At 53.4% G+C, this 20,515-nt stretch overlaps 1 protein-coding gene across 1 annotated transcript in view; it reads left to right on the plus strand.

Moving 5' to 3' along the window:
- Nucleotides 1-20,515, plus strand: part of SLC38A10 (solute carrier family 38 member 10) — a gene marked incomplete at its 5' end in the record, with an annotated part of 36,786 nt that overhangs the window by 11,492 nt on the left and 4,779 nt on the right. Inside the window, 8 exons of the mRNA XM_082492351.1 lie at nt 2,183-2,285; nt 3,112-3,294; nt 5,252-5,363; nt 5,564-5,670; nt 11,880-12,033; nt 18,401-18,568; nt 18,911-19,390; nt 19,966-20,073. Coding sequence (XP_082348477.1) covers nt 2,183-2,285; nt 3,112-3,294; nt 5,252-5,363; nt 5,564-5,670; nt 11,880-12,033; nt 18,401-18,568; nt 18,911-19,390; nt 19,966-20,073 — 1,415 coding nt within the window. The remainder of the gene's footprint in view (nt 1-2,182; nt 2,286-3,111; nt 3,295-5,251; nt 5,364-5,563; nt 5,671-11,879; nt 12,034-18,400; nt 18,569-18,910; nt 19,391-19,965; nt 20,074-20,515) is intronic.

Genomic DNA, 20,515 nt, shown 5'->3' on the forward strand with positions numbered 1-20,515 from the left:
GCTGAACCTAAAGCTATGTGTTTTTTTCCAAACATCAGGGCAATACACTGGCCCCAGCCCAGTCAATCTTTATAAACATGTTATTCTCAGCTAGGTAGGTTTAATTTTAAAAAATAATTCTAACATAAAGCAGAAATCCTTTTCCTTCAGCACATAAGTGCAGCATACAGTAAGGCCAAATAAATGTACTATTATTCTAGTTTGAAACACTTGACCCTGCTTTACTTGTGGGTTCGATCCCCTTCGCTCTTTAAAAGCTGTCCTGTTGTTGCTGATGTTGCAAAGTAGGTCATTTCTCTACAGTTATATAGGGTGGAAATTTGCTGTGGAGCTGGGAGCGCGAGCACTCGGGGTTACCTGTGCTGCAGCCTCCTTGCGTGACCTTGGTCAAGTCACTGAACCTTCTGATGAAAGAGGAGTCAGTAGAGCTTTCCAGGAGAAAACTTCTCATTCCTGGGGGTGGCTGTTCTGGTGCAGATGAATGCTAAAATGCTGCATTCACAGGGATGATAAAAGTCAGGGGGCTGTTCATTGCCTCTGTGAGCATCAGTTCCCTGTGGGCCGAGTCAGTGCTGGCTCAGAGAGCCTGTGCAAGGTAGTCCCTAGAGTGAAGGTGAAGACCAGATACTCTGAGGTGGCTCTGGCCATCTCCGAAGCAGGGCTGCTTTCTCCAAGGCGGCTCTTAGGGCTTGTGCTGACTTGCCTGCCCTCTGCTCAGGAGGAGCCATCTGCTTGCTCCCTCTTTGAGGTGCAGTGTAACAGATAACACAGGGAAAGGTCCCTGATCCTTCACTGGTCTTCAATGCAGTCATTTTGCTTAAAAATAAACCCCAGGCGTGTCGGGACACGCTGCTTATTGCACGCCTCTTGTCCTCTTGCTCTGCCTTGGGAGGTGGTGATGGTCAGGAGGGCCCAGTGGCATGTTGTGGGGGCTTGAGGGACGCTGTGCTGGTCCTCCAAACCCAGGTTGGCCAAATGAGTGCTGTTAAGCGATTGCAGGAGGCCTGGGGGCAGCGCTTTTCCCCGTGTCACTGCTGTTGCTCCTGCCCTCACACGGACCTGGCCTGGCTGTGCCATCCCTCACACTGCGGAGCCTCTCCGCTTCCCTCCTTTTTTCTCCTTTCTGGGCCTGGGTGCATGGCTGACCCCCTTCCCCTTGCGGGGCTGAAATCCAGGACGTAGTCGGTTAATCTAGCGGAGGTCGCTGCGTTGAGGGCAGGGAGGAATCCGAAATGGAGAGGCTCCTGGGGAAGCTGGTCTCCTCGCTCCCTGCCGGTGGACGGCCGTCACGGTGCTGCATTCGCAGACCCTGTGTGTGTCTCGCGGGTTCCTGAGGGCCGATGTGCTCAGCTTCCTTTGTGCAGAACCGTTTGACGTTAAGGGATTAAGGGTTAAGGATTTTTCTGCTTGGCCTCAGCTTGACACACGTTCTGTTAATGGCTTTGTGCCCACTGGAGCTGGGGATACCCCCTTCCCATCTAACTGGAGACTCCCCCCCCTTCTCGTGAGAGTTCCTTTGGTAACATGAAGCCAGGATGTAGCCACTTGAATTAAAGTAACAAGAGGTTAATGAGTTGCTAAAATATGCACCTGATGTCAAAAAGTACATTCCACATGCTTTCCAAGTCTGTAAATACCCCAAATCCCGTGTAATTGGCGCTCCCAGCTTTCTATGAACTGAGCTCTAGCAGCAGCGCTGAAATATGACAGGCACTGCATTTAGTTTTGTTTGTTTAACTTTTCTTTTAGACAGTGTGGTGCTCTAACCTTCTTCCTGCTTTTACTCTGTAAACACTGCGTTGCTTTAATTATCAGCGTAGAGAGCTCCAAGAACAATAATCTGCAATGCGCTGCCTGGCCTGCTGCCACTGGTGTTTCACTGGAACAAACGGTCATTCATTTTGCAACACTTTTGAACCAAAATGTTTACATCACACGTTTAGCTCCACGTGGTGGGGTGGGGAGAGCAGGAATATTTCTGCAACACTTAAAGTTATGAGTGTTCTGAAATCTCTTGGCATTAGCAATATAAATTGTGGAATAGCAGCGAGTGTTTACGCTCCATAGGGGGAAGGTGTCAGGGATTCTTCGCTGCTGGGCTGAGGCACGGAACGTACTGGAGTTGGGTTTTTCTCTCTCTCTCTGCAGAAGGTTTCCTTAAATAATTTACCCTTTTCTACAGTCAGGTCTTGCCTACCTATGATAGCTTGGATGAGCCGTCTGTTAAAATCATGAGCTCCATATTTGCTTCTTCCCTAAACGTGGTCACCACCTTTTACATTACGGTAAGAAACTTCCCCTTCTCTTTCCTTGCCAGAAGTCACGCTCTGGAGGGGTAACGGGGATGATGATTTGTCTTCACATCGGGCTGGTTTCTGCTTATCTGTATTTATTCTGAAAGATAAGTCATTTTGCTGAAAGTAAAATTAGATGGGAGATGATGAACCAAACAGTGCAGGAGGCATTTGGAGAGTCCAAATTTTCAGCGTGGCACATTTCCTTGGGCAGAGGCAGAGTGGAGACCCAGCTCTTCCCTGCGCATCAGCCCACTCTCTGCCTTCCAGAGCCCAGCCTGGCGCTGGAGATGCTGCCCAGAGTTTAGGAGAGCTCCTTTCAGCCTGTTGCAATTGGAAAGATGTAAAGGAAGTTATGCCTCATGAAGCACCAGTAATAAAACTGAGTTAATAATTCCTGAGAAGAACCTGGCCCCGTGAGCTAGGCTGCTGCGGGGAATTGTTACAGCCCGTCCTTCGTTGGAGGGGGGCGGTCCCTGGGCCTGGCAGCAAGCAGGGTGTCACTGCTCTTTGTCACTGGCAGTGGCAGCGTTCCCTTGCTGCAGAGTCCTCCGTGAAAGCCCCCTGTATTTGGTGAGAAACTCGCCTCTGCTTTTAGGAAGGTCCCACTGTTCTTTAACCGTTTGTCTCAACATTTTGGGGGTGCTGCAGCCGGGGCTGATGGCAGGTTGCCCGTGGAGGTGGCCCCAGGCTCCCTCCTTGGCTGACTGGTCCTAACTTGCGGGAGGTCACTGACCTCCCACCCTTTTGTAAAGAGCAGATATGAATGTGCTTGGGAGTCAAACCCCATCCGCTCACCTCCCCTCCTGCCGGACAGGTGGGCTTCTTTGGCTACGTGAGTTACACTGAAGCCATTGCTGGGAACGTCCTAATGAACTTCCCTTCCAACCTTGTGACGGAGATGATTCGAGTGGGATTCATGATGTCGGTAGCTGTGGGGTTTCCGATGATGATTCTGCCGTGCAGACAAGCGCTGAACACCCTTCTCTTTGAGCAGCAGGTAAGATCCTCTTGTGTGGCCAGGAGCAGCTGGCTGCCTTGGTGTGCACCTTTGAAACTTGCTTTTTGAAGGGCTACTGTGACTCTTTGGTTTCGGCTGCCGGCTGCCGACCTGGGCTACAAACGTGCCTTGGTTCTCTGAGACTCCGTTGACAACTGCATATTTCTGACTTGTGGTAGGTACTCGCTATCCAGAGGGACAAACCCTCAACTCACAGTGAAATCCTAAGTGCCTGGTGTGTGGTAACGGTGCGGTGGGAGGCCCGTGGCAGCCTGTAAATCCTGCTCTGCAGAATAGTTAATCTCTGGTACTTTGAGGTTCTTGTCCTCTCTGCGGAGGAATTTCGTGGGCAGAAGTGCTGGAGCTGCGAGCCTGAAGCCTGCCGTTGCTCTGCTGTGCCCCAAGTCCCGTGGCTGCTGCTTCCCTGGGGATTTTGGCTCTTGCGCAGAAGTGTTACACAGTTCAGAGCCAAGGTGCTTCTCCCCCTCAGAAAGAGGGAGAAATGTGCTTTTGGAAACGGAGGAGCCTCCTTATTTCCTGCTGCTCCAGCTGGCATCCTTTTGCTGGCCAACTCGATCTTGCTTTGCATTTAGCTCCGGCTTCTGTTCCTGGCCTCAGAGCCCAGCCCAGCCTCACTTCTTCTTGCTTCTGTTTCTGCCTGCTCATTTCTGCTCCTTTATTATTATTCGCATCCTTGTACCTCTGTCAGTAGCCCCCTGAGCGGCCTTCTCCCCTCTGGGATCAGGTGTCCCCTTCCTCCAGTGCCTCCCCGGGCTGTTTGGTGCTGGTCTGGCGCAGAAGCATGCGGTGGAGCAGAGCCCTCTCCCACACGTTCACCTTTCCCAGGGTCAGATCTTCAGACGGCCTTTGTGACTATAGTTGGTCTGTCTGATTTAGACTGTGAGTCCCTTGTGGCAGTAGCGTGTTCTCCTCTGTGTATTGTACGGCACTAAGCATGCTGATGGTATTCAGTAAATAACAGTAAGAGATTGTGGGAATGTTCTGAGGCCTTTGTGTATCTGCATAAATAGAAACCTCTTAGGGCAGGAAATAAAACTTGAGCAATTTATAGCTCTAAATCCTGCCACTTCTGCCTGTGAGAAGCCCCCAGCTCTTTTCTCACGTTGGAGGGCTTGGGGACGAGAGAAGGCGATCGGTGAAAGCCAGTGGGTGCAGAGGACTAAGCACTGGGAGTGCTTGGGAGGACCACGGCTCTTGCCTGGGCTCTGCTCAGTGCTCTTTGGGCTCTGAACCTGTCACTTTGCTTTCCTCTCCCATCTGTGCATCCAGGAGAGCAGGGATCCCCTGGCTCTCCAGGGCATGTGGGTTCACTGGGTCCTCTGCTTTCCCCACCTCCTGCTCGCAGGGTGGGGATGGGACGGGAAACGGAGGGCATCTGGAAACCCTCCGGTATCAGCAGCTCCCCAGCAGCACTGGTCATCCCCTCTGCCGTCCAGCCAAGGTGCCCCCTGCCAAGTCGGAGGAGCTGGTATGTGTGTTGTAACACGGTGGGAATAACCCTGCTCCTGGAGGTGTTGGGGACACCTTGCTGTAGCAAAACCAGAGTTCTTCCCCCTGTGACCATTCTCCCTCTTGCCTTCTCAGCTGCGCTTCTTTCTCATGCCCTTGGCCTTGGGGCTGCTCGCTGAGGCTGGGCGGCTGCAGCACTGGCACAGGGACTGGGATACAGCTGTACAGTTCACATCTGGGGCAGGATGGAAACAGCAGCTTTGGCTCCGTGCCCCCGTCACTCTTGTTTTGAAGGTTCAAATGCAGTTGCATATTAAAACTGCTCAACCACATCTAGTGCCCCCCCCCCCCCCAGCATTCACCTCTGCAGAGACCATAGCATGGAGGTGACAAAGCTGCTGGAACCTGCTGGGGTAATTGCGTAGGAACTGTGGGATTCTGATGCAGGAACTAAACTATTCTCCCCCTCCTACCCTTTCTCTTCTAGCAAAAAGACGGCACCTTCGCTGCTGGGGGTTATATGCCCCCACTTCGGTTCAAAGCCCTGACGCTGGCTGTTGTGTTTGGAACCATGGTAGGAGGCATCATGATCCCAAATGGTGAGTGAGGAGTTGGGGGCAAGGGCTGGTTGCTTGGCTATTTTCTCTGGTCTCTTTTTTTTTTGCTTTTCTGGGTGGGCTGGCCAGGCCCGCTGGGCTCGTGCCTCAGCCTGCCCGTGGGCTCAGACAGCCACCACATGCTGCTGCTCTGCCTGTCCTGGAAAGGGCCTTTGCTGACTTCTCTTCTTCTTCTTTGCCAGTGGAAACAGTCCTGGGCCTGACAGGTGCGACGATGGGAAGCCTCATTTGTTTTATCTGCCCAGCTCTTATTTACAAGAAGATCCACAAGAATGCACTTTGTTCACAGGTCAGTGCTGATGCTGCTTGACATCCCCCTAAGCCCTCTGTGGGGCCTGGGAACGTAGTTAATTTGGCTGCAGCAGAGAAACTGCTCGGCACCTCCTCCAGCCTCCCCCTCCAGTCTGCCCAGTACAGGTGGGAGTTGTTCTGGTCGGCTGCTCTGAGCAGCATCGCTTATGGGCATGCAGGCGGCAGTGGAGGAGGTGCTGGCCCAGTACATGGCCAGCCCTGTGCTGGAACACCAGCTCTTTTTGTCCCTCCAGCCGCAAGCCAAGCATTCATTTGGTGCATAAAATGCTCCTTCCAGTCCGCCTTCTGGTGGGATTCAGGTTCTGTATCTGCAGAACGCGAAATCCAGGCAGGCTATAAAACCTCCACGGGCTTTACATCCCAACCTGCCTGGGCTGGGTAAGATAAACAGGGTTTCTCAGCGATGCGGTTCTTGCTGCTGACCCTCAGCTTTCTGGTTTCAACCAAAATAATAATAAAAAGGAACACACACATAGAGGTGTTGCTTCAGGATTTGATTTTTTAAAACTTGGGGTCGTTCAGAGGCTATTAGAAGTTTAGCTTTCCCTTTTGCTCCAGTTTGAATTGGCCTCCTCGGGGACTGAAACAAAGTGGCTCTTTGCTGTGCTTGATCTCTCTCCTTCTGCAAATCCTTTGCTTTTGTGGGGCTGAAATTAACATGTTTGGGGTTTTTTTCTGACAATGACTTAATCCACTGCCTTTTAGCAGGCCTCTGCCCCAGCGTTACCAGTCACGACAGTGCTGGGCTGGGAATAAGGTTTTCGGCAAACTGTGGAGTCAGCAGGGGGAGAGGACGACATTTTTGTGGGTCCTACAGAACTAATGGCTTTGTCTGTGTTTAATGACTTGTGGGTTTGCAAATGTACACGAAGTTTTTAAGCAGGGTGTATTTTTTTTTCTTTCCCCGTGCTTTCTCTGACACAAGGAAATAGTCCAACTTTCCAGCTTTCACTCTGAATTCTGACACTTTGGTCCTAACGTCTTTGACTGAAACCCCAAGCAGGAGTCTGAATGCCAGCCTGGATTTTTCAGAGAAACAAAGAGCACTTTCAAGAATTGCTTTCTATTCCGGCTGAGCCAGAACGTTTCTCTGCAGTGCCTCGAAACTGCACTTAAGATGTGCTGAGCTCTTAGACGGGCTGCCCAGAGGCGACTGTCAGCTGCCCGGGGTTGAACACTGGGGCCCTCACAATCCTTGACCTGAATCGCTGGTCACAAGGCCGGGGAAGATGTTTGTCCTGCAGAAATCCCCACAAAGGAATAAGGGCTTATCTAAAGCATCAGCCCCCGGGTTACCCTGGCATTTCAAGGGGCTGGTAGCAAGCTGTCCAGCCTTCTCTTGAGTGATCCATTGCCTGTCAAGTTTGCATACTTGCTTTGACCGATGCTCTGAAGTGCTGCAGCGAGGGCACACCTGCCTTCAGGAACTCACTGGGCTGCAGAGCCCCTCCTCTGCCTCCACGCTGGAGCAGAATTCTGGGCCCACCCTCTCCTCGTTCCTCCAGGTCTTCTGCAAAGACTCATTTATTCTTCCCCTGAAGCGCTCCGTCTTTGGTCTCCTCCTTCATTCCTGCTTTTCTTTGATCAGGCTCTCCAGTCCATCAAAATATGCTCCTGTGAAAAGTGGCAGTCAAGGGGGAGAAGGAGCTGGCCCTGGGCATAGCTGTCCCTCCCCGCTCTTCCCTGTCTCAACAATGCACCTGTATGTTCTCCCTCCATCAGCCTTAGCTTTCTTCCAAAAGCAGCAGACCTTCTCAACGCCAGCTCTTGACACTTGCCTGAATTATCTCAACTCTTGTGGTGCTGCTGCTGAGGACTGACTGCTTTCATTGGGCCACCTCTGGCATCCAGCAAAGTCCCGTCTCGGGCATTGTGGGGCTGGCGAGATAGGATGGTTAGATTTACTGAGCTGGGAAGATGGTGCAAGCTGAGGCTATAAAACAGGGAAGCTGCATGAAAAATGGTGAAGAGGGTTCCAGGGGGTGGAATATGTGCAGTCCCAGATGTTTGCTGGCCAGCAAAAAGCGTGGGCAGCTTCTGCCAGTGAGTTGTTAATTATCATGGCCGCTGAAGAGCAGGTCGGGGCTGGGGACGGCAGCCTGGGCTAGCCTGGGTGGTGGCTCGGTTGCAAGGCTTGTTGTGTCGGAAAGACGATCAGGTAACGGAGCAGTTAAAAAGCTTGAAGTCAGGCGTGCGGAGCTGTGAATGAACTGGGGAGAGCGTTCCCTTTCTTGCAGTTAAGCATCAAGTGTATTCCTGTAAAGGTACGGGTTCGTGTCCTGCTGCCCTCCGGGAGCCTTGAGCGAGGGGACAGGGTGAGGTTTGGCAGAGCGCTGCCGAAGGTCACGTTAAGGTCTGTAAACAGAGTGTTTAACTTCTAACAGGAAGGTGTTGGCTTCCCAGTGTTGACACAAGCCTGTCCGAGAGGCCCCTCCTAGGGAGGCCGGGATTGCTGTTGTCCCAGTTGGGGAAGAGGAGCTGCGGAGAGGCTGCTTGAGGTCAGGAAATGACCCCTCGGTCTCGCTTCTGTGCAGATGGAAAAGAGATTCCCCTCTGCCCTCCCCTGGTAGTGCGGTGGCCGGCACACCTTCACCACGGGCGCTTTCGGGTCGGTACAGCCCTTCAAGCGCAGCATCGCTGTCGCAGCGCAGCGGAGGAACCCGGCGGTGACCAGGGCTCTGCATTCCTTCGCCATGACTCTGTCCCTCCAAACGCTTGGTGTCCAAAACAGCGCAGTTTGGAGGATGTCGTCACTCTACACAAATGCAGTTTTTTTTTGCTTCCCGCTGATGGCTCAGGCGTGGTTAGAGGAGATGGTCTGAGCTAATGACACTGCTGTACAAAGTTCGAGTTATCTTCTGGGAGGAAGGACGGCCGAGGGAAAGCGACCAGCAGAGGAAACGGCCGCGTAAACTTCCTCTCCTGAATTCCTGTCCGTGCTCGGAGCGCTCCTCTCGGGAGACAAGCCTTTGCCTTGCTGACCTGGCTGGTGGAGGAGGCTGTGGCCAGAGGGGTTTGCATGTCCTCTTGCCATGTCCACGTTGAGAGGTGCTTCTGGAGAAGGGTCTCTGCTCTCGGCGGGTTTGCTTTTCAAAGGTGTGGGGGAGATCCTTCCTGTGGGACCAGACACTGGCTTATAACTGCTTTGCAGTGTTGTCCCTCTCCTTGCTCCAGGTTCTCAGCTCTTCAGCTGGATGTTTTAGGGGTAGGTGGCTCCTCTGCCTGTGTTTTGTTCCTTGAGCCACTGGGTCCTTGCACCCCATGTTCTGCTTCCTTTGATTGCCAGATCAGCCTTTTTGGTCCCTTGAGTACAAACTGTCTGGTTTTCCATACCATAAGTATCTCCATGAAATTAAGCCGAATTGTGGACCTCTTTATTCTGGTCTGCAGTTGCTGACAGGGCAGGTGAGGAGGCGGCGTGCCAGCGGGGGAGCTGAAGGTGAAGGATGGCTGCTGGTTCATGCACAGCCCAGCCTGCGGACTGTTCTTGTACTGCCACGTGTGCCCGTACCCACTGCTCTGGGAAGCTCACAGATGAACTCCAAACAATCAAAGGGGTTTGTGTCCGAGGCATTCAGGCCCATGGGTCCCCACTAAGATAAGAAACAACAAAAATCCTTTTAAAACATTTAATGTTTTCAGCCATTTCCTACAGTTCCCTTCTCTCCCACGTTGCTCCTAGTTCCTGTGGCACCAGAATAGATCCTCTTTGTGGAAACGCTCTTCCTCTCCGCTGTTGTTTCTGGAAGACGCCAGAACAGCCTTCCAGTCACAAAGTGTGTTTCTGCCGGGGCTGTGGATTGTGCGAGGGGAGGAAGTGGAGGAGCTCCAAGCCGAGGGCAGCAGTGGCAGGGACCTGCTGACTCCGCTTTTGGCCTGAGCGGGATGGCAGGATATCTGCTCTTTGTGCACCCACACGGCAAGGCAGGGAGCGGATTTTACTTCTGTTTCCTTTGCAATGTCTCTAAGGTCTGGCCTCTGCTCCTTGACCACGCTGCGCATCCCTTGGCCAGAGCTTCTTCGCATCCCACCAGCCTTTTCCTTCTGAAGGCGTCTGTCTGTCTGCAGGGGTGTGCTGAGAAGAGGGTCTCTTGGGCCCGGGGCTCTGACCGCCCTGGCCTGCATTTCTGGGCGATCACCCTCGGTGCAAGGAAGGAGAGGAAAGCATTTGCCTCTCCTCCCTCCCCTGGGGATGCCAAAGTTTTAACTTCTTTCAATTTCACTTCCCTTTATTTTCAGTTTTCTGGCAGCTCCCAGTTGTAGCAATGGTCCCCTGTAGCTGTTCCTGGTTTTTCTCACACCGAGTAGCATCCTTTTGTTGGGCTTTTTGTTAACTGAGCTGTAAATGCTGTAGGGTAAGGATTCTGGGGGAAGAGGAGGAGTCCCGCAGGACGTGGTCCTCTCGTGAGCTGCTATCGCAGCCCAAGTCGGCATCACCAGTCCTCTGGGTGTTGTGCCTCTCTGCAAAGGGGCCGGGCAGCTTGTGTGGTTCCGACTGAACAGCAACAAGATCGTGTACCAAAGCAGCATTTTTCCTTTGCAGATTGAGAGTTTTTTACGATTGCCTCCTGCAGCATGCATAGCGAGTTGGTTCTTGTTAGACGTGGGGTGGAAGAAGTGGTGTCCCCTCCCCGGCAGCCTGCAGTCAGCGTGCACACAGCAGGGCTGGGGATGGGAACTGGCGAAAAGCAGAGGAGAGCCAGCGGTGTGCTGCCTGCAAGCTCCCAGTGTTGCATGGGGCAGCCGTGAGGTGCAAAGAAAAGATGCAGTTTGCAGCATCGTCTTGGATCCTTTGCTGACATATGCAGAGCTGCAGAAATGAGCTTGGTCCCTGGTGCTTCAGAGAGCAGAATGTACTTTAAAAAAAAAAAGAGGGAGGGAATTTCTGCATCATAAATACCAATTTGCTGCAAACTTTCAGCCTCCCAGGATTGCAGAGGCGTTTACTGTTTTGCATGTGATGGTTCCTGTTGCTTCCATAGTCTGTTGTGGAAAGGAGTTTGTGGGAAGACTGTTTTTCTAGCGGAGGGTGCCGCTGCTTTGTCTGCTTCCTTCAGCGCAAACTCTTGCAGACTTTCTCCTACCAGTCATTCAGTGCGCTTGACGCGTTGACATGCAAACCAGGTTCCATGAGAAGCCCTTACTGTGACAATTGCAATAAGTAACTAGATAAAAATAATATATTAAGAGTTTAATTAAATCTCCCCAGTCGGGGTTGTCAGCCAGCAGTCCATCCGCTCGGTTCTTTGAATGGTGCTGCTCTCGTCTGGAGGAGCAGGCAGGCGTTGGGCAGCCCTGACACCAAACACGGCAGATGTTCCTCGGCCCCTGTTGCTGCAGTGCGTTGTCTTGCTTGTCCTTCTCGAGTTTCCCCGTGAATTGCTAGTGCTCCCAGAGATTTTTTTTTTTTTTTTGGTGCTGTCAAAAGCAGAGAGTTTTTTTTTTATTCTTTCTTACAGCTCATGTGGAATTAGATCCTTTTAGATCAATTTATCATTAGATAATAAGCTGTAGAAATGTTCTTTTTGGAGGTGGTCACTTTCTCCTTTTTGAGTTAGAGAAATTCGTAGAGCCCTTCCCTCCGCAGGACCCAGATTCTGGCTTTCTATTTATAATCTATTTGGTCCTAGGCATCTGGAAATCGGTAAGGATTCTTATCAGCTTCTTGAGCACTGGCCACCAGGACTTGTGTGTAGACATCTTATTCTTGCTCTCAAAAATAAGAATTTTTAACCAGCTCCCTAGAAACCTTTCTGGGCTTGTAAACAGGTCGGGCATCTCTGTTCTCGGCCAGACCTGATTTCATGGTGTTCTAATGTAGCTGCTGGAAATACCAGGGAGTGAGTCTTTGCAGCTGGACTCTTTCTGCCACATGCATTTTTCTGCCCTTACGTCCTGTCCACTTGCTTTTGGGCCCTTCCCATACAGCAGTCGCCTTTTCAACAGCTTCCAGCATCTGAAACTCTCCTTGGTATGTCTCTACATCCAAATACAAATTGCAGCCCAAAAGCTACGCTTTTTTTCTTTTCCACCTCTTAAATTTCTCTCCTCTTCTCTCTCTCTTATTGACATGTGTAATTGCACTGAGCTTTGAATTGTTTGGAGACAGTGTTTGCATGAAGAATGCTGTACAGAGCAGTCCCGTTTGTTTTGCTGTGCTAACTGAAGCTCTGGCACATTGTGCAGATTATACTGTGGATTGGCCTGGGAATACTGGTCATTAGTACGTATACCACCTTGTCTGCAACGGAGGACGCCCCGGTGAAGACAGAAGTGGTGGGCTTGGAGCACCTGGATGGAGAGCAGAACAGAATTGACCAGGATTCAGTCAAAATCCCAGGTATGTGGCTGCTTGAGTTGTGCTTCCCAGCCCTGCTCCCAGCTCCACCTCTTTAAAAAAAAAAAAAATAAATTTTTTTTCAAGTGTAGGGGAAGCAGGGTCATTTCCAGGCAGCTCCGTACATCTTCACAGCATCCTGGGGACTCTTCCTAAGAAAGGCTGCATTTTTGCCTTCTGGAAAAGCCCGGACTGAGCTCCAGTGGTACCGTGTGGGAGTTATTCTTTTGGGAAGGGAAAGGAAAGGAAAGGTGGGGTGTGGGGGCTGGAGTCCCCTGTAAGGACAGAGCGCGGTCTCCCCGTTCAGGGTAATAAATGCAGCTCTGTGAGCACAGCCCAGCGCTGGCTCCACGCTGGCCACCTGTACGAGGGGTGTGAGTGGCCAAACAGGGCTGCTTTCACCATTTCTGCCAGCGCATTGTCCGTGCTTCCAATAACAAGCCATTCATTGCACTCAAAGGTATGTAAATTTATGGGCACTGACTTTTTTTGGTTGTGAGGATATAAATTTGGATTGGGTTTTAGCTCTGACAAAGCCTGTGATTATGCCTCAGCTTTGTTTACTGGTTCACATTATTTATTATTTGTTTACTGTGGCCGCTGATAGAATTACGGCCGCTCCCTCCCTTCCCCAGCTGCAGGCTTGCCTTGCAAGGCCATCGCTAGCAGGTGTCGCGTGACCCTGCGCTGCCCCTCATCTGGGGCTGTGTCCTGTTTCTTTATTTTATTTTTCTTTGGTTCTGCTCTTGCTTTTTTTCTTTTTTTTTTTTTTTTTTTTTTTTGTTCTTTGGGGGCCTTGAAATATCCTCGCAGAGATTGAGAACGGAAGCGAGAAAGGGGCTGTCTCTTCTGGAGATTATCCTCCCTCCTGGTTGTTGGCTCTGTTCCTGCCGAGCAGCTTTGAGTGTCTCCGAGACACCGGTGCTGCTGCCGATAACATTCACTCCTGGGTTGCTCCGTCCCTGGCAGCGGTGGGGTTTTATGCGCGCGTGCTCATGGTTCACCCAAGGCGTGCATGCCTTCTCAGGCACTAGGAAACCCGTGAACTCTGAGCAAAAGATGCTCTCAATCCCTTAATCGAGCACACTCAGCAGGGCTGGGAGGAGGGATGCAATTGAATTCTTCCGTCTTGGTTAATTTTGGAGCAGTAATGGCCAAAGAACAGCTGCTCGTTTCAGGAGGAGTCGCTAATGACACGTGTTCTTGTGACTGGGAAAATAAAAAAAGTCCCATAAAAGATGGTGTCCGCTGGAGTTTGCTAAATCTCTTCTCCACTTCTCCGCATGAGCCGGGGCGGCGGAGCAGGACGCCTGCGTCTAATCATCGCGGAGCGCAGCGGCTCATCGGTCGCCCTGCCGCACCCGCCGCCTGTGCCCAGAGCTCCTTGGCGTTAGCCCTTATTGCGTGGTACTTACTGCTGGATTAAATAATCCTACCTGGGAGGAAGGCGTTTTTAGTGCTCTTGGTTCGTAAACTTCCCGGGGAGGAGCTGTGCAGCTCCTAATGCGCTGACGAGCCTCTGCCCAGGGGATGCTCAGCTGCCCTCCGAGTCCAGCGGGGTCCCTTTCGCAGCAGGGGGCTGCTGGCTCTGCCCTGGGGAGCAGAGCCTGGCCTGGGCGCTCCATCCCCTGGGAGGAGGGAGCGGGATGGTGCAGGGGGGAGACGAATGGGGGCAAGAAACTCGCAGGGCGGCCGGCGCTGGGGGACGTGGGGCTGCCCTGGGAGACCCGCTGCTGCGAACCACCCCGTGCCTTGGATCCGTGCCTCCCTGTGCCTCCGCAGGATGTCGGCTTGACTAGCAATGAAAGGCGTTAAATGGTGCCCTTCTTCCCCGCCCCCCCGCGGCTCCCCCCTCGTCCTCGCCCGCCTTGTTTTGCAGAGGCAGGAGCCCACAGCCTGGAAAACACTGCAGCAGCTGCATCCTGCCATTCATGGGGCGCGCAGGATGCGGGCTGCCCCGCATCACCTGGGTGCCCTCCTCGGCGCACATCTGGTTCGTATTCCTCGCACGGGGCTTTAGCAGAAACACACGGCTTCTCCCCGAGCGCCGCGGTGGGTGCTCGGCCCCTTCCCCAGGCGGAGGGACCCTCCGTGCCCCTTCCCCGCACTGGGAGCTGCCTGGCGGAGGCAAACGCGGGGGCTGCGCGGGGCCTTTTCCCAGCCCTGCCTTCACCGTCTGACTTTCGCCTGTCAGCATGTGAGAGGAGTTTTATTGGCCTCTTTGATGTTGCAGAGACCAGAACTGTACAGACTTTCATTAAAACCCTGCCCTGTGGGCCCTGGGATTATGAATATTAGAACATTGCCCTTTTATGTGAACACGTATTGACCAGCGAACTCTGAATAGTGTTTTTACTAACGACACCCAAGTGCCCATTACAGCCCCTGCCTGTATTGCTTGAGGTTTACTGTCAGCAGCTCTTCGGGAAAGGTATAAAACCCCTTTCAGAAACGTTCTGCCGCTCCATGCAGCGTGTGCGCGTATGTTAAAAGGTTGCTAAGCTGCCTGTGAAAGCTCATGAAGGCAATTATCCATTTAAAAAAAAAAAAAAAGCTAATTAGGCAATTTCTCTCTGTATTTGAAAGCACCCTAGAGGGTCTCATGGGGCGGATTAAGATTTTGTAATATTTTTCAGCTCCTTACTTGATCATTGCTGCTTCATTTTCTTTCTCTGGTGTTGTGCAATATCGGGTAACAAAGACCTGATTCACGCTCCTTATGCAAGAGCGCCCTTTCCCCGGCGCTGCGGGGAGCTGGCGTGCTGGGGACCCTTCCCCGTCCACCCCACGAGCCCTCCCGTGTGTGCCGGTCCGTGTTTTATGGACTTGGGTGAAACTTGGCTCTGCGTTCTCTGTGGGCTGCCGGCGTGCAGCGGGGCGGGATGCTGAGGGCTCCTCTGTCCCTGTGCTGCATCTGTGCGTGTTTGCCTCCCCCCCCCCCCCAAAAAAAAAAAGACCTGCCTGGCCGCAGGCTGCGTCCCCGCCGGCGTTATTAGCCCGAGCAGCCCCGAACATGTGTGAAACGTGGATTCTGCACAGCTCCTAATAGCTGCAGGAACAGCTTGACTCTGCTGCAGCTCTCCCTGGTGCTTTGTGCGAGCGAGCTTTTAATAGTGCCTGTGACACAGAAAAGGAACTATCAGCCTCTTGTAATTTGGGTTCGTTTTTACTGCTGGTGCGTCAGGAGACAACTGTGAACTAATTTCAGTGATGCCATTCGATAACCTTGTGAAATCTGTCACCGTTTCAGGGGGGAGGGGGAGCTGCTGGAGGCCCCCGCCGGGGCTGGGGGGGCTGCGCGGGGCTCCCCGGGGAGGGTTCTCCTGCCCTGCTCGGGGCTGCAGGGCTGCTCGGCACGTCGCAGGCCAGCGGTTTGCCCCCATCCCTCTGCCCCGCTTGTTCATCTTCGTTTTCCTTAGCACGAGCTCACACCTCTTGCTCTGTTTCTCTGCGCTGAAGCCATTTAAGTGACTCCGGTGTTGGACCGGCACGAGCAGGTCCTGCATCCCACGTCTCTCGTCAGCCCTGGGATGATGCTCCGGGCACTGCTCAGTGACACAGAGAGGGTGGTGTCTCGCCGAGCCCCCGTGCTGTCCCTGGGGCTCCCCTGCTCCCCACGCCGGCTCCCCCTCAGCTCAGGGGGAGCACGGCGGGACCCGTCTCGCTGCCCCTGCCGAGAGCGGGCTGTGTGGACGCAGCTTTTGGCTACAGTTGTTGCTGCGGTGGACAAGCACGATAGGAAAACCATGTGAGGAGGGATTTAATGCCTTTCTGGGACCATTGCTACTATCCGACCCAGGAGCCAGGGGGGAAGGGAAGCTTTTAGGTTGCTAATCATGAAATTTTATAGCAGCCTAGAGAGGCTGTTGGCAAACCACAACACATACGCGCGCACACGCACACACACAAATCAGTTGCAGAAAGCCCTGGCTTCCCTTCGCCGCCCTGTAAGCGTGAGAGAGGAGCTGCTGAAGAGCATCGCGAGCCGGGGCAGCTCGGCAGGACCCGCCGGCAGCAGGGGCCGCGCTGGGGCAAGGCAAACCCTCCTGGTGCTGCCGAACGCCCAGGTCCTGGTGGTGTAAGCCAAAAAGCTTTTACAGCCGCTCAGCCCTTGCCTGTAAAGTCCAACGCCACTCATAAAACATTAAGAGGCGCAGCATTACTGTAACGCTCTCCAAAGGGACCTGGAGGGCGACTAGACAGTTAGAGCGATTATTACACATCCTGAGCAAAATTGTTCTCTGCAAACCACATATAGCCCCTTATAGATTTCCATGCAGCGTGAGAGGTCGTTAATTCACGCCCTGATGATGAACTTAATTTTGTTTCCTGCTGAGCAAATGACGGCTTAGAGGCAACTTTGTCTTATTATGGTGTGGAGACTTTTATTTTTGTTTGTGTTTTGTTTGTGTTTTGGTCTTTTCTTGCATTGTGTGCAGAACACGGAACATGCGGCTGCCTCTTGATTTACGATTGACGCTTCTCCCAGCGGCGGGGCCTCCCCCAGCCCCTCCGTCGCGGCCCGGACCCGCAGGGGGGTTCACCTGCTGCAGGCTCCTCCGGCCAAACCCTGCCGTGCTCACGGGGGTCCTTCTGGTTTTAACTCCTCCATGTCCCCCTTACGTGGAAAACTTCCCCCTGCCCCCCGTTTTTTATCCCTCTCGAACATCGTCTTGCTGCGCGGCTGCCTCGGGTCCTCATCCCCTCCTGCCCTGGGAACGGCTCTGCCACCGTGGTGGTTCTCTGGATCCTCTGGTTTCAGGCACGCCGCGGACTTCTCCAAATTCAGCCATCTCCTGGCTTCATGAACCAATTAACAAAAAACTTTCCTCCAATAGAGTAAATAATTTTTTGCTGCGAGGCCAGAATTTAGCTGGGAACATCCGCAGCCGTGCCGAGCGCTCCCCTCCGCGGCCTCAGCCTCCTGCTTCCCAGGGCCCCCGTCCAGGGCTGGGCACCGGTTCCTCCAGTCCATTTTTTCCTGAAAGGAGGAGTGTCCTGCCGTGACTTGCTGAACCCTGGGAAGTCCCTCAATGGAGAGAGGGGACCCTTGGGTACCAAACTTGAGTTTCTCAGAAAATCCGAGTCCTTTTCCCCTCCCACCGTCATTCCCGAACCAAAGGAACTTTGAAAGCTGGCCAGCCCCGGCGCACGTCCCTTCAGCTGGGTGCGGAACTCTGGGCCAGAGTGTCCAGGTTTCTGGACCGGCGCTGGGTCTTTCTGGCACGGATCCCTCTGGGCCAGGATTTTGTACTTAAGCTTGTCGGGTTTTTCCCCCCCCCTATTTGGGTAAGGCCCACGCAGCTGAAGTTGTGGCAATCTCTTCTTTCCCATGAGTTCATCTTGTAATAAATCGCACCAGCCCTGCGGAGGGGGAGGAGAAAATTGAAAGATGTTTATAGAATTAATTCCCCAAAGGAAATTGCATGGGGGAGGGCAAATGGGGGGAAGAGTTGGGATTTTTTTTTTTTGTTACAGAAGATAGATTTTTTTTTAGAGTTTGTTGGATGGAAAAAAAATCTGCAGAACAACTTCAGTGCTGGGAAACAATTAAATTTCCTCCTCTGTTGCTCTTCTGAGGAAGAGTTCACTCCCTGTTGACGCTGTGTGAGTCGTCTTCTGCCACCCTGGGGTCGGAAGGGACCGTTCCCATCCATGGGATGTGCCATGAGTTCCACGTGGTTACTCCAGCACATCCCAGTGACTGGTTTGACTGGGATGTGTCTTCCAGAAGCATCCCGTCTCTTTGAGGGAGAGATGGGGAGAGTCCCCGGCTCCCTCGGGAGTTCCCCCTAATGCCTGTTTCATTGCGCTCCTCAAAACTTTGTGTCTTCTCCTTGCGGTGTTTGAAGGGCTGGGGAAATGCTCCTGCACAAAAAGGAGAAATGAAAAAAAAAAAAAACCACACAAAAAACCCCAAAACAACAACAAAACCCACAAAAAACAAAACAAAACAAAAAAAAAGAGGTTTTGAGCCGCTTTGCAGCATGTAGATGAAGGGGGGCTGCGGTTGGACCCCCCCCCTTGGTTTTTGCCGGTGCTGGGGGGTCCGGCGCGGGGGAGCCGGGAGGATGCTACCATCTGGCGGCATGGGCTCGCAGCGGCAGCCGGCTCCATCCCGGCCCTGCCTCGCCGCCTGGCCTGGGCTTCCGCGCCGGCAGTGCCATAAAAAGCCTCTGTAGGGAAAACAAACAGGCGACCCCAGAACAAAAGCCCCAACCCCTCCGTACGGGCGCGGGAGGGAAAATAGCTGCTGGGCTTGTGTTGGTAAAGGGGGTTGCGGCAGACAAAGAGATTGCCTTGATCCTGCCCGTGGAGCAACGGTGCAGCCGTGCGTAACCTCGTGCAATTAACTGTCCTGCCTTTGCAGACCAGAACCCGGCAGTAGAGGAGGCGGAGGATGACCGCGATAAACCAAAGCTGCTGGATAAGGAGGAGATGGAGCAGCCCCAGATCAAGGTGCCCATGGAGGTACCCAAGAGAGAGGAGGAGAGAGGAAAGCCGGAGGAGAAAGTACAGCTTGACCGTCCCGATCAAGGTAACGAGGAACTTGGGGAAAGGGTGCCAGCTTTGAGCTGGGAGATGTACACTGCAGGACTATTTTAGATAAGGATCCTGATCTCTGATACCTCGTGGACTGAAGGTGATTTAATATTTGATGCTCTTGAGGTGCGTTAGAGTCATAGAATCATTTAGGTTGGAAAAGACCTTTAAGATCATCAAGTCCAACCATTAAAAAAGCAGCCTCCTGATGAGGAAGGAAAGGCAGGGCTGAAAAAGGGCAGCAGGTCGGTGGGTGCTGGGTGTGCTGTGAACCTCCTGCCCGTTCCTTTCTCCTGTTGGTCTTAAGCCCCCTAACCCTGCCTGTCGCCCGCCCTAGGGATTGCCCTGCCCGTGGGGGAAGCACATCGCCACGAGCCACCCGTCCCGCACGACGAAGTGGTCGTGGACATGGGGCGGGAGCGGGAGGAATCCGATGAGAACAAGCTTGCGCCCGGAGGAGCCAACGATCGCCTGCTCAAGCCAGCGCTGGAGGAGCCAGCCGTGCTGAATCCCCAGAAAGAGGCACTTGGCCCGAAACAAGGGAAGGAAGCGCTCGCTGAGAACCAACTGCGGGGAGGGACTGACAAACCCGTTAAGAATCCGAAGAACGTCCTGGAGGTGGTCGTGCAGCAGGATGGCAGGCCGCCATACAAAGAGCTGCAGCCAGACAAACAAGTGCTGGAAGCCAAGGCACAAGCTGCCGTGCCGGACGGTGAGAAGAGAGCTGAGGCTGCAGGTGACAGGGAGAAATCAAAGCTCCACCTCCCCAGGAAAGCAGAGGAGACTGCGAAGTCTGCGGAGGAGGAAGGAGACCCTGGTAAGCTCCCTCCACGCTGGCTGGTGTGAACAAACTCTCCTCGTGGCCTGTAATCTGCCCTGGTGACTGGGCAGTGTGGTTATTCCTACCTACATCCCAACGTTGCTTTTTAATTTCGCAAGATTAGCACGTGAGCATGCACAGCCCCTTCAGCAGCTGTTGGGGAAAAGGAGGAATCTGGTGGCTTTGACAGCTACTATAATATCTGTCAAACAGTTGTTTGCTAGCCTACTAAATGTCAGGTGCCATGCTGTTCCTGCGCGTCTCCGAACTCACTGGGGACATGGAGCCGGGAGATCTTGACAGGTAACACATTGCTAAGTGCCCGTCTAAAAGCTAGTTAGAACTGTTCTTGCATTTTAATTGGCTGAGGTAGTTAGCGCTGGCTCACTGCCATGAGTCTATAAGATTGTTAAATATTTTTTTTTATTACTTCCCTTGCAGTCATCGGGTTGAATATAAACTGTGCCGGCTTAGGCAGGGAGGGACAACACGATGTGGAGTCATTTTAGAGAACATCTGCTGCTGGAGCATCCTTATTGACTGCAAAGGTCTGTCGATCTGTTCATCAGCAGGTGAAAAGCAGGAGCTGCCCCTCCCGGACAGAGCGGATCAGCTGGAGCCGAGGGAGACCCGAAACACTGAGGAGAAGCAACAGGAGAACGCGGAGAGCAAGTTGGAGGGTGAGTGTGCATCCCTGGGGTGTGTGGGGAGCCGAAGGCGCTGAGCTCCCCCCGGAGCTGGCGCTGCGAGCGCAGGATTTCTCTCTGCAGAGGATGGTGCCAGCCAGCGCTGTTCGTGGCTCTTGCCAGCGCATAGCTTTAGGCCATAGTCACCTCCGCGACGGCAGCAATTAGTGCCTGTCTCCGGCGGGCTCACGCCTGCGGCGCGGGCTGGCTCTTCCACGGCGCAGCCCCTGGCAGGGCCGCTCGAGGACATGAGTCACGCTGGCACCCGGGCCCGGCTGCTGCCCGGCTTCGGCGGCTCAAGTGCAGGCGGTGCTGCCTCGGCGAGAGCGAGACCGGAGTGGAACCGTTTGGTTGGTGCGAAACCAGGGGGGGACCCAGCAGCCTTGGCGCTGGTCCGGTGCGGTGGTCCCTTCCTCAGGCTGAGCTCGTTGCTTTT

This window comes from Vanellus vanellus (genome assembly GCF_965231255.1).
Source record: "Vanellus vanellus genome assembly, chromosome: 17".
Taxonomy (NCBI): Eukaryota; Metazoa; Chordata; class Aves; order Charadriiformes; family Charadriidae; genus Vanellus; species Vanellus vanellus.